This window comes from Hirundo rustica, chromosome 4, assembly GCF_015227805.2.
Source record: "Hirundo rustica isolate bHirRus1 chromosome 4, bHirRus1.pri.v3, whole genome shotgun sequence".
NCBI classification, from domain to species: domain Eukaryota; kingdom Metazoa; phylum Chordata; class Aves; order Passeriformes; family Hirundinidae; genus Hirundo; species Hirundo rustica.
Window position 1 is genome coordinate 56,939,771 of NC_053453.1, and position 12,864 is coordinate 56,952,634.

Consider the following 12,864-nt stretch of genomic DNA (forward strand, 5'->3'; position numbering starts at 1 on the left):
GATCACCCTTGGCTTCCAAAATACATCAGGCCATCTCATCAACTACACACTGACCCACCACAAAGTACAGTATTTAGATTTCTTATTCCATGTGGACTTGTAGCTTTGCAGTGAAACACACTCTAGCACTTCACTGTCTAAGGGATCCGAGGCTGATGTGTACAACACAGGATGTATTCACAAGGGAGGGAGATATTCCAGGAGACCACTGCGGTGTCCAGGAGACATTACTGGGAGGAAAGTCAAAAACTGCTTCTCAGAGTTAATTTTGCTAAATAAAGCAACAGTAGCTGACAAGTATAATGCATAACTCTCAATTCTAAATTAATGCACTTTCACTGTCTGCAACTGCAGACTGAGTCCTTATCTTTAGTTTTATCCTTGCTTGGCCTCTAAAATTATGCTCCATGCCCCATTTCTCCAAGACAGAACCCATGTGAAGAAACCACAGCCCCATATAAGTATGTTTTCTAAAGATATACACACTGGCCAAGCCCAGTTGCTTTCAGACTACTTTCCTATCCCCTGTTCTTATTCCTCAGGCCTGATTTTGCAACACGCTTTTAATACAGCAAAAGAAATCACAACAGCAACCATCTGGTGGGGCCTGGTGAGTGACCCAAGTTAGTGACCACCCATAGTTCTGTGACAGGTCAACTGGAAACACACACCAATATCCACATACCCTGCACAAAGCAACAATCATTTCAATGTACAGCTTCTAAAGACAGGAGGAGGTTTAGTAGGGAAGGAAGCTTATTTAGGTTATTTTTGGATGTGGATAACAAGATTGAATACACTGATTTTTATCGTGTTGGTACTTACACAAGAACAACTTGTTGGTGACAAGAGAGATCTTGAACCCACATGGCTGCAGGAGAGCCTTTAATAACAGATGACAGTACTTTGCCAGTGGTGGGATAAAGAGATTCAGTGTCTTAGTGGATGATACCTTCTGTCTTACTTCTTTAGCCACAGATTTAATTACACCAATAATGTCATGAGAAGCAAAAATCAATTATTCATTAAGCCTGCCTAAGAAATCATTCTTTTATCCCAGGTATTTTGTTTCAAGATCATTTACCCTTGGGTAAAAAGGCAGTTTTCTTCCTTCTGTGTCAATATTTTATACAGTAACTCACTTAACAGCCCAAGTGAAAATTGAAATGGGTCTCTCCTCTGAAGAGGACCAGCACATGATACTCTGTGCAAGGCATAAAGGCGATGCTTGAAGATTCCACCAACCTTCCTGTCACAGATCAGTGGCTGAGTGATTCAGGGATCGTAAGCAGGATCAGGGAGAGATCTGTTACATCCCTTTTGAAAACAAACCCCTTCAATGCATTTACATCTCGGTGTCCCATGACTTCTTCAGTGGTTGTTGGAGGTGAAACCGTAGGTCTTGCACTACTTGTTTTCTAGCTCCCTCCATTTTAATAAACCTGGCCGGTCATTACTTTGGTGACACACTTTCATGTTAGTTTTACCAGCAAACAGAGAAATTTTTTTTTACCTGGTTTGGTTTGTTTTTTCACTAGTTGCCTAAAATAAACAAATAAACAAGAGTGTAATTTTCAGAGGGACAAGTGCCTCCTACTCCTTCTTTCACTGTGTGGCTCCACCACTTTCTGACAAAGCCGTGGACATAAACCTGCGCAGTAATTCACATAAAAAATACAGTAATTTTTGTAAGACGTAAAAAGTAGGGATTTGAGATGGAGGCTGAGCAGAGCTGAAGTCTGAGAAGGACTGAGAAGGAGGCTTTTCAGGACTGGAGGAAATGGCAGGAAGGAACGGAAAGAACAGAGAAGTAGGCTTTGGCAAGGAGACAACCCTACCCCCCCCTTCACACAGCTGCAAATCCAGCAACAGCTTATTAACCCAAGTTTACATGAAATAAAGAAGATAAAAGCAGCTGCAGAGAAGGCAGCAGGATCACTCCTATCACTACAGTGAGACACCATGCACAGAACGTCTGAGGCCCACGAGGCCGTTCGGGAGCCGGACGCGCTCGGTGTGCGCGCCACGCTCCTCCATCATTCTGCCAGTGCAGAGCTGTCTATGGTGTGACATCTCCTACCAAATACACACAACCACACATCTGGATATGCACATTGCATCTGTTCTTAGCATCACCCCAGAACCCCTGAGTTCCTGCCTGAGTCCAAGCCCTACCTGAGCTAGTATGCAGGGACAGAGACAAAAGAATCTCTGCAGACTCCTGACTGTGCATCAGGCAGGGAGCTGAGCAGCGTGCCCATGTTCTTCAGATGAAGGCTCAGACTAGCAGAAAATCATGCACAAATGAGAGCATCATAGAAGGGGTGAGAAAAGCCTACAGACCCAGGGCTTACTCCCATAGCGACAGTGTGCTCCTGCCTGGAAAATGCAGTGTGAAAGGATTTGTTTTTAGCCTGTAAATACATAGCATTTAAGAATAAGAAAGCGCATGCTTTTTTAGGTCCAAAGTTATGGAAATAAAAGAATGAAAAAGCCTCACCTGTGCTCAGAACTTTTGCCTATTACTTTATAGAGAGATGTCACTGGAACAACAATCTCTCACAGAAATAAACCAGTGCCCAATATTGCATATCTCATCTTCCCCATAGGAACCTTCATTTAATTTACACTAGGTAAGATGTTACACTTTTGGAGAAGTACCAGTGATTTCAGCTTCTCCTTACTGGTTCAACTAAATATTTCTTTTCCCCTTCAGCTGAGCTTTTTATGAATATTTAATGTATCAAAATGAACTGAAAGCTACCACTATGCATCTGCTCTCCAGATCTTTCATCCATCTATTGTCAGCCAAGCTTAGTTCACAAAATGTGACACTAACTATATTACTAAGTAAATACAACTCTTTCAACTACTATTTCATAAGTAAAATATATGCAAGGCAAAAGCCAAGTCTGACTTGAACAGATGAAACTGTCCTCTCATGGCTATAGAGATGTCTTTGTTACTTGGGCTCCTGATGTCAATTCCCCATGCCAGCTTGTACATTCATCTTCTGTCCTTTAATTGAATTAATATTCACTTCCTCTTACTAATCCCCAGATGCTTGTCTGAAATGATCTAAGACATAGCCCACATTTACAGGGAGAAAAGATTTATATTAAGGCATGAATTTGATAGCTACAGAGGTTGCTAATTTGCTGTGTAGCCAGGTAATCTGGCTGGGGGGACGTTGTGATTTTTTACTGCTCCTCTAAAACTTGGACGTAATGTTTTGCTTTTAGGCCTGTGCTGGACAACACTCAGAATACTGCTCAGAAGTGATTTAAGGTTGAAAAGAAATGAACACTCCTTCCTGGATTTTCCAGACACCAGAAATACACATGAATTTCAGTGCACTGTAAGTTTTCCAACTCTCTTTAGTTTGGCAGTATTTATTATGTCACTGCTGGGGGGGCAGAGAGGAAAATCTTTTTGACATAAGACCCCCATTATTTTCTAGTGCAATTGAATGTGTGGAATGATGAAAAGACAGATAAAAAGTACTCACAAATATAGCTCCTTTCTGATCCCCTGGATGAGATCTTTTAACCAGAAGTTTGGCCTCTTCAGACCTTAGGAGTTTTGCCATCAATTTTCAAGAGATCAAGTTTCACTTTTCTCCCAAGGTTATAAATTGATAGAAACTTCTACACTGATAGCATGCTGGAAAACCCGGAATAAAAAGCCATTCCTCCCTCCAAAGCAACTACACAAAAGAATCACTGTGAAGGAAATTTTTTTTTTTTTCCATTTCGCCCCCCAATATTTTGCCCTTGTCTCATGAATATAGGGATGCTTCAAATACAAGACCCCATCCACACTAGAATATACAACTGCAACAGGTAAATAAACCAACAGTGATCTCATTGACTGGCCTCAGTGTGATACCTGCTCTTTTATTTATAGAGGAAAAATGACACACAACAATACAAACGCTTTTTTTGTTGTGTTCAAATGCTATATAGGTATTACCTTGTAGAAATACTTTTTTCTTCCCTTTCTTTCCATACCTGTTCCATATAAGTAAGAAGCAAGGTCTGAAAACTAGTGAATAAAAGCAGTTTAAGTGTGGCTAGCTCAGGTGATGATTACTAAAACAACCAATCTTTCAGTCTGACGATTAAACAAACAAATCTAAAGACAACTCCAACAACCAGCAGCTGGGTGCCCATGCATAGGGCACATGTTCTCTATTTGCAGGGCTTCAGCTCCCCGTTCTGTGAGACCACCCTGAACACTGACAGGAGCAGCCCAGGACCCTCCAGTTTGTACTCTGGATTCAGTGAACTGTTAATTACTGCTGTCACAAGGGCTTGATGTCACCAACCAAGACTGTCAGGGCAAGGCAGAATTTTCTTCTTGTTTTACTAGATCAACAGAGAAGCACATGAGCCATGGCTGTTATTCTGTTATATCCTCAGATCATCCTGACAGAGGCTTAATGACAATGCATGACAGCATGAACAGGAGAGACTGAAGACACTTTCTGCACTGTGTCACCTGGATACATGACCTGCCCAGTCTGTAACGCACAATTGCATCACCTCCAGTCCATCACCGCCCACACACATCCCCCGCCTCGTGAGATCATCTCCAAGCCAACCCAAGTGTTTCCCACCTACTACAACTGGAAGAACGCAGCCCAAACTCACAACTGCTTTCAGCCATCCACAAACTCTGTATTTTCCACCTGACCTTTCTGCTCAGTCCTGTCCATAACCACGGAGAGCAGACTCACCGAAGGGGAAGCCGCCTCCTCTAGTGCACTAAGTAGGGATTGGACTGCAGCACTTGGCTTGACCCACCTTACACTTCCCCACAAATTTCAACTAGAAGAAAACTTCCTTAGAAAGCATCCTTAAATAATCTGTGCTTCATTTGGTGACTTACACACTTGTACAAAAGCTCTACAGCCTGTCTCCCCACAGTACCATCAATTTCCTTAGTGTAGGAATCCCAAAAGGCACACTGGCTCTTGCAGCCACATCTTTCAAAGGGCAGTATGTTAACCTCGCTACGTCTGCGGCACTCACAGAGAAACATTTCTGAATTTCTTTGCATAAACAGACAGGATTATTACTGTACTTTTACTGAAGAAAGCCTTGGTGAGATGCAGCTCATTACATTATTGAGGTTAATTTATATTGTATGAAGTGAAAAAAAGAATGAGTAGTACATATCAACCTTACATACAATATCAATGGATATTACAGGCCATTTTACAGAACTTGAGGTTCTCCATCAGATACAGCTAAGTCTGAAAAAATGGGACTTGGGGAATCTAATCTCTCAGAGTTAATTGCAAATTTACCAACTTCTGTCCACCTTAAAGTAAATAAGAATTACAAGTACCAGTAGACAGACTGTATGTCTATTCTCTGATTTTCATAGTTACATCTATTGAGATACATTATGGTTCCTCAGGGGAGACAGAGGTTACAGCTGAGCTCTCAGGATTTAAAGGGATCATCTGGCCCTGTCAGAAGCGGGCAACAATTCTGTTGCAGTTAAGAAATATCTTCAATGAAAAAAAACCCCACCCAACACAGGGAAAAGAAAGCAGATGTTTAAGCAAACACAGCTGCTTTCCTTCACACAATTCATAAAACTGCTCCAAAACTACTAGCACCAGAAACAAGCAAGAGAGGCTACAGTTTACAAGGTCTAGGTTGAAAACACTGGGATATAGCCACTTAGCTAGTGATGCTGGAGCACTTGAATGGTTTCTCATACTTGGAGCACAGACAGAAAGGAGATACTCTGCTCTGCAGGGACCAGGGGCAGAAATCTGTGCTCATTACAGCTATTTGCAAACACTGACATTGTCCCATTGCCCTTTGCCGTACACCCCTGCATTCTGAAGTATGATTACCCAGCTTTTCTGGCCAAAACTTAAAAATGGGGAGGAAAAAGGAAGAATTTCACGCAGCAAAAGAGGCAGGCGAGGTGTCCCACCTGAATATTACTGAGTTCAGAGCAAGCATTTGACTGAACCAACATGGTTCAGGTCTCCAGAAGTCTGATTTGGAGACAATTAAACATAAAAAGCCCCTGAATGGCACCAGGTCACAGCGCTGGAGTCCAGGTTTTCTCTGCACCCAGCTGTCCAAATGCTTGTCTAACAGAGATCCCATACATTGCACACAGACAGTTTTGAAAGCCACGCTATCCTCTTTCACCTCCACCATATAAAACCCTTTTGGTATTGGCCATCTCTCTTGTATTATTAAACCTTTCCTCTCATACTTTTACGCCTCCAGAAATCTTTTATAGTAAAACTCATATGCTCTCAAAATAATAAAATACAAATCAAGGACTGCAGAAATGAAAAGGAGGTGCTGCTTCTTTTTTATCTGGGAAATCTGAGCTACTTTGAGTGAGACTGTATTTTCTTTCATTTCATGTAGGTAACAAATCTTTTATTAAACACAGGTGCCCAGAAATTCATCCCAATGCACTGCAGGAACTTGAATGAGCATGTCCTGGGGATAATACTAGCCTTGAGTGCTCATAGTTACTGTACATACTTGTCTGATTAATTCCTCTTGACTTACAAAGGTATCCATCATGTCACAATGAATGATCTATGAAGCACACCAAACCTGAAACCTTTCCCTCCCCAAGCCATTTCCTCAGCATCTAAAACCAGCTCTTATCATTTGTAATCAGTAATTAATAACAAAGCATTCTCACTAGTGCAATTTTTCTGCTAAGGTTAATGCAATATTTCATCCCAGGCCAGCTGCTGTTTTATGACTTCCAAGCACGACAGTAAGTAATGTCTCTGCATAAGAAGTCATCCACGGAGTAAATCAATTATCTCCTCTTTCATCAGCAGGCATTTTGCTGCAGCAAACGAGGCAAATTACATATGAAGTTGTTTACCAACAGAAGTAGTTACCTAAATTTTGGCATTGCACATCGATTGTTCTTCCTTATGTCTCCATTCTGTACCTTTCCCATCAAGGAGTTTTTAATCTATGATTAATCAAATACTGTGATTATGAGCCATACTTACCATGCTGTTATCATCTGCACAGATTTGCCTAGAAAGATCAGCATCAATCACACAACATATGTTTTCAGTACAGGTAGAACTTTCGGGCCACTTCTTGCCCTCAGTAAGGACACGCACATATTTATGACTCGGTTGCAAAGCATCAATAACTTCTAACACATGGTCCTTTAGATAAACTGCACTATTTCTCATATTTGAAAGTTCACTTCCCAGGACAGCTATATGGCTGTCTCAAGGAAGAAATCTGAAACCCAGAACGTATCTATGTGAAAACTGGAGAAAAAAAATAATGGACAGCACTGGTGTACAGTGCTTGTGTCGTTTTCTTGTCTTACTGCAATTGACAAGTAACTCTAAAGATCTACCTTTTTTCACCCCTTTCTGATATAGTAATTGTCAGTCATCTCAGGCTTTTCTTGCATGATACAGCATACAAAAAAATGAGTCTGGCTCAAGATGCTCATGACCCATAGGTTGTGCTCTGGAAGAGTATAATGAGTTTGTTATCTTTCTTGCAGTCTGGCCACTTGCTGCTGAAGACAAACCACCAGGTGAACCAGACCTCTCATCCTACTCAATGACCTGCTCTTTGGTTGTTGTGCTTCTGAGAACAACAAGCCAGAGCACACTGAAACAAACTGCACAGCGCTCAGCGCCTCAGGCTCACCAAGGACAGAAATACCAGGTCCTAAGCATTGGAACCTTTGATACAGAGTGCTGTGGATGATGTGTGCTCAGACCACAAACTCACCACAAAAACTCTTTCCAGGAAGGGGTAGAGCTGCCCACAGAGTCATTGTAGGGAGTGAAAATCAACTGAAGTTAGGAAACTACAATCCAGGTGAGGGATGTGGCTGAACTAGGTTGATATTTGCTGGTGCTATCCAGGGAGTCTAATCCACAGATAATCACAGGGCAGCTCCCAAAAAGCAGCATTTGTGGCCTGAGGAAACTGAGGACATATAAACACTGTCTGCAAGGCAACAGTTCACTTACCTCCCTTCTCTTTGTGGGAAGGAGAGGAGGGGGAAAAAAAGTAGAAGTAATAAAAGAAATGGGTCATTTTTGGAATGACTGCACCAAACCAGTCCAATACAACTGCATAACACAAAGGCAACATGCACATGGTCTACAGCTCTGACTCTCCAGTTTTAGCAAATCACTGGTCCTGGCTCCAGCTACACCAAAAGCAGACACCTAGAAATCTCTCTCCTCAATAAAAAGAAATGTTTGCAAAGGCAAGTAGCACGGCAAACAGCACAACCTTTAGCAAAACAGTCAGGTTGATTCATGAATTAAAGTCAGGCAATATCAAACTAGAAATTCCTGCATTTAATGAGAATTAAATGGTAATCTTGACAACTAGAAGACAAAAAATCTAACCTTAAAGATGCAATTATTTCCCATTCTTCTAAAATTTGGTCTGTTTTGGTTTGAAACTTCTTGTAATTCAGTAGCACATTCACTGTATCACATAGATCAATGTTAACCATGAAAATGTGAGCAATGTTACTCAGTTCTGAACTTTGGGTGACTCCAGCTCATGGGCTGACCCACAATTATCTGTTATTCTTGGAGAAGTGGGGCTGTACACAGCCATGTAAATTACAAGACACAGTTGTATATACTGTCTTCTAAGAATATGTCTTGCAAGTACGTGTTTACCCACATTCTTAAATTCCTGGGGTTTCATATGCAAAAAAACCCCATGAAATCTACCCAAGATAAAATGCCAGCTTGTGTCACATTCCTGCAGGGCCCTTCCTGTGTTCAGTTACATCTAGATTCTCTCCTTTGCTATTTGTCGTGCGTTTGATTCCTCTTTCTCTTTCCATTTATAATTATGTGGCTTTTTTAATAAACTCATTAAATAAACAATCCATTTTAGCCCTCAAAATTTGCCACTGGTATCTCTGCAGCTTAGTACTACACCTGAAAATGAAAGCCAAAACTACAGATAATAGGGTCTGAGACACGTTCCACATTGCCTGCCATGTGTGAGGAGACCACAGCCTGGAAATCCACTTACTCAGTGTAAACCCAGTTGGGTTATATTGACTTTTCTTTCCCTTGTGGTATGTTAGTGCTCACAAAAAATCTTGCAGTGAAAGCCCTGGAGAAGAAATCTTTTGTCCACAGACAAATGCACTTCCCATTTTCTGCTTTATTACCACAGGCTAAAGAGCAAAGACATTGTTCTTACTTTTACAATAATCAGAAGGTCAGACACCCAGCTAAGGCATAAATACCATAAGGGCTTTGTCATGGACACTTGACAAGTCCTAATTCATTGGGTATCTCTACCCATTTTTCCACTCTTTCTCCACTCGACTTATGAACAATTATGATTAGCCCTCTGAAAATCTGACTGCAATTCTAACATTCAGCTCCTACAAAGCACCAAACAACCCTTTCAGTCACCTTCAGATCATTGTTACATTTGAATTTTCTTGAGGCCCAATCTCTTTCTGTCCTTTCTTTTTACTGTTATTTTTTTTTTTAAATTATTTTCCTTCTTGTCTTTTTCCCTTTCATTTCTCTTTCATTTTCACAATCATTCACCAAGCCAAAAAAAGATTCAAGAGACAAATGATGGCATCCTCAAACAACTCAAGTAACTCCACAGAAGGAACCAACAGGCCAGGATCAGAGAGGCTGTTATATGTCACTGTAGTAAATTACCGCAGTCAAACTCCCAGCTGGTGTAAATCAACCTGTCTCCACCTGGTTTTATGAGGGCAGTGCAACTCCATACTAAACACAGAGTAGAAAAACCTGATTCATGTTAAACTACAGCATCTGAAATCCTAGTGAGTATTGACCTTATCTGCCACCTATTTCAATCGATGGCCAAACTCTCATCTCCCCAGGCAGGGAATAGCCAGGAACACACAGAATGCAAGGCAGAATGGGCCCTTAACACATCTCAAATTTAGTCTCCTACTCTTAAAAAGTCACAGCTACACCTAGCTTAAAGTAATCCAAAACCACAGCTTCAGGGCATCTTTCTAGCCTAAGTTTGGCACTTAAATTAGACATATTACTTTGAACTACAAATTATCTGCTCAATCAGCTCCGCGGCTGCTCTGAGACAGCTAAACTGAGTGCCAGAGAGTTTCTGTGATGGCACACACAGCCACTGGCACCCAGGAGAGAAATGCGGCATCACAGCATAAGGAGTCCAACAGGTTCTGATAGTCAAAGGTTAAAAGATCTAACTGTTTTCGTTATCTAGATCAGTAAGAGAGAGATTTTGGCCAAAAACGTCTTTGTGGAATCAAAGAATGGTTTGGGCTGGAAGGAACCTCAAAGATCATCTTGTTCCAACTGTCATGAGCAGGGTCACCTTCCACTAGAGCCTCCATCCAGCCTGGCCTTGTCTTCTTGCACATTTATTTTATACTGACTTCTGAGCTGACTTTACAAATGGCTGATAGCAACTGCTTCAGCAAGGACACACGAGAGATCCAATCTCCATCCCCCCCACCCTTGCAAGTACAGATGAACTCTTGAGGAACAAGCACCCTGCCAAAATACACACCAGACTCTAATCTGCCACTTTAAAAATGGTGAGACAGCTGTTTGGGCACAAATGGGAAAAAAAAAAAAAAAAAAAAAAAAAGATGAACCATGGTTCATCTATCTGATGAAGCATTCTAGGTGTCATCTCCAGTCTGTTGTTTTCTCTGGTAGCCTCTACTCATTGCCTTTTCCTGTTACTGTTTTCCCAGATTGCATACCCTCATTTGTCTGTCCCTCTAGTACTGAGGGCAGCATGCAAAGCCCCTTCCAAAAAAAATCAAGCACCAACTAAAAACAAAGAAAGAAACAAAATTTAAAAGTTTCATAAAAATGGGCATCAGCAAGTTTATGGAAACACTTGTGAATAAAAAAACTTCATCTCTTCAGTTCAAAATCAGCTGCCAGAACTGCTGCACTTCCTCAAACATTGACTTTCTGGCTGGGTCACAGGTGAGCTCAGAAAGGGATGCTAGTGGTTCACTAGCAGTTCAGTGGTCAGGGTACACGGAAAGGAAGGAGCTGCCAGCTTCAGGAAGCTCAGAAAACCTTTTCAGTTCTCCAGATTTGAAAAGGGCCCTTCAGTGGATGGAGATGTTTCTTACCTATGGCTTGACCTTTAATAATGTTAAAGAGCAAAAGGTTTTGACTGACACACAGCAGACCCCAGAGAGACTAATTACTCAGCCAGTCTCTTTGCCCTTACCTACTCTTCTTGAACATCTGCAGAGAGTCTTTAAATTTGACCTGGAAATGCTAAGAGTTTTCCTTTGCAGCACTGGATTGTTCCTCTTCAGGGCTTCTGCATGCGCTTTCCATTTATGCAATGCTGACTCCCATAATGGACAATAAAGGGAGGCATAATAGTATGACAAACTTATGTTCCCAGCCAGGCCCACAATTTGAATTGAATTAGAAAGTCAGCCTGTGTTCACAAAAACAACACTAACGAGCAAATGGAGTTTTACTGCACTACATAACAGATATCACATATCATTGGGTCGCTGTCAATTCTTTATGTAAATACTTTAAATCCCTCAGACTTCATTTTGCACACTATATAGCGAGTTTCTTCATAATCAAATAGTATTTAAAACATTTACTGCCTTGTTAAATCTAACAAGTTAGATTTACTGGGATAGTCACTTTCCCTAATAGGCAATTTAGTAAAACTCAATGTATTCATTGATGGATAAATATATAATAGGCAGTTGTTAAACTTTAATAAATATGTTTAATAGTCAGCTGGCATTTTCTCTCAATGGCAGCACTTCCTCTCAGCTGCCAACAGGAAATGCTTCTTCTGAATGTGCCAATTCAGCCCACACGGAGGGAATAAACTGAGCTGGAGGAGCAAACAGGAGCATGAATTTCAGGTAGTTTTCCTAGGCCGCTTGTCACAAGAAGAGCAATGACTGAGGTTATCGCTCTGAGGTCCTAAGCTCCCAGCAAGACAGTCAGGTGTTGAATTGCACAGAGTGTAAGGAAGAACATGAGCTACAGTGTTTGTCTAGACTCCATACAAGCCAGGGACCAGCACAGGAAAGGCAGCTGGCCACCTGAAAGTCATATATATGATATTCATATATTATGATTGCAATGTACACTCTTACTGCACTTCTTGTCTCATGTAGATCATGTCACATTCTTTCACCCTACCCCGCCAATCCGTGTCAACACAATGTCTCAGCTTCGAGCTACATCTAAAAAAAATCTAAGAAAAGATTTTAGAGGAGTCCACATCATTAAGATGACTAAAAGCCTTTAAAAATCAGGCTTTTAACTCAAACTAAAGTATGTTATAGCTAAACCCTGCAGGTTCCAGGATCAGTTCTCCCAAAGGAAGGCAGCTGTTGCATATAAATAAGAAAAACAGACCAAAATATCATCAAAAGGGACTGTATTTGTATGCTGGATTGGGAAGCTTAATTATAGCCACAATACACTCACCTGGGTGGGATTATACAGTTCCTGGAGCGGGCTTCTGGATCCTTTCCGACAGCAAATGTCCATCCCGAATGGATTTCTACGCATTACTGCAAGGGGAAATTGAAATTAGTACAGGTTAGCAACACTGGTTAGCAGAAGGCAATTGCAATACCTACAGCAAGAAAAGATTTCCTAAGAGATCATAGGATCCTAGACAGTGTTGTCAGTTAACCCCAGATTTACATTTCCCTAGCAGTTGTCCAAGAGCTGAATCCTTTATCTATTGTGGAAGTTACTGAAAATAAAAGCTCCCTTATAGAAGTTGTTATGCAACAACTCTCAGTTTGGGTGAACAAAACTTCAAGCATGGGGACCAATGCAATACAATTTTCAGCAGA

The 12,864-nt window shown here is 41.2% G+C and overlaps 1 protein-coding gene across 2 annotated transcripts in view; it reads right to left on the reverse strand.

The window, feature by feature from the left end:
- The window catches only part of CHST11 (carbohydrate sulfotransferase 11), a 159,804-nt gene that overhangs the window by 81,221 nt on the left and 65,719 nt on the right, over nucleotides 1-12,864 (reverse strand). For both annotated transcript variants that reach the window (XM_040063203.2, XM_040063201.2), the window contains exon 2: nucleotides 12,488-12,573. In XM_040063203.2, coding sequence (XP_039919137.1) covers nucleotides 12,488-12,573 — 86 coding nt within the window. The remainder of the gene's footprint in view (nucleotides 1-12,487; nucleotides 12,574-12,864) is intronic.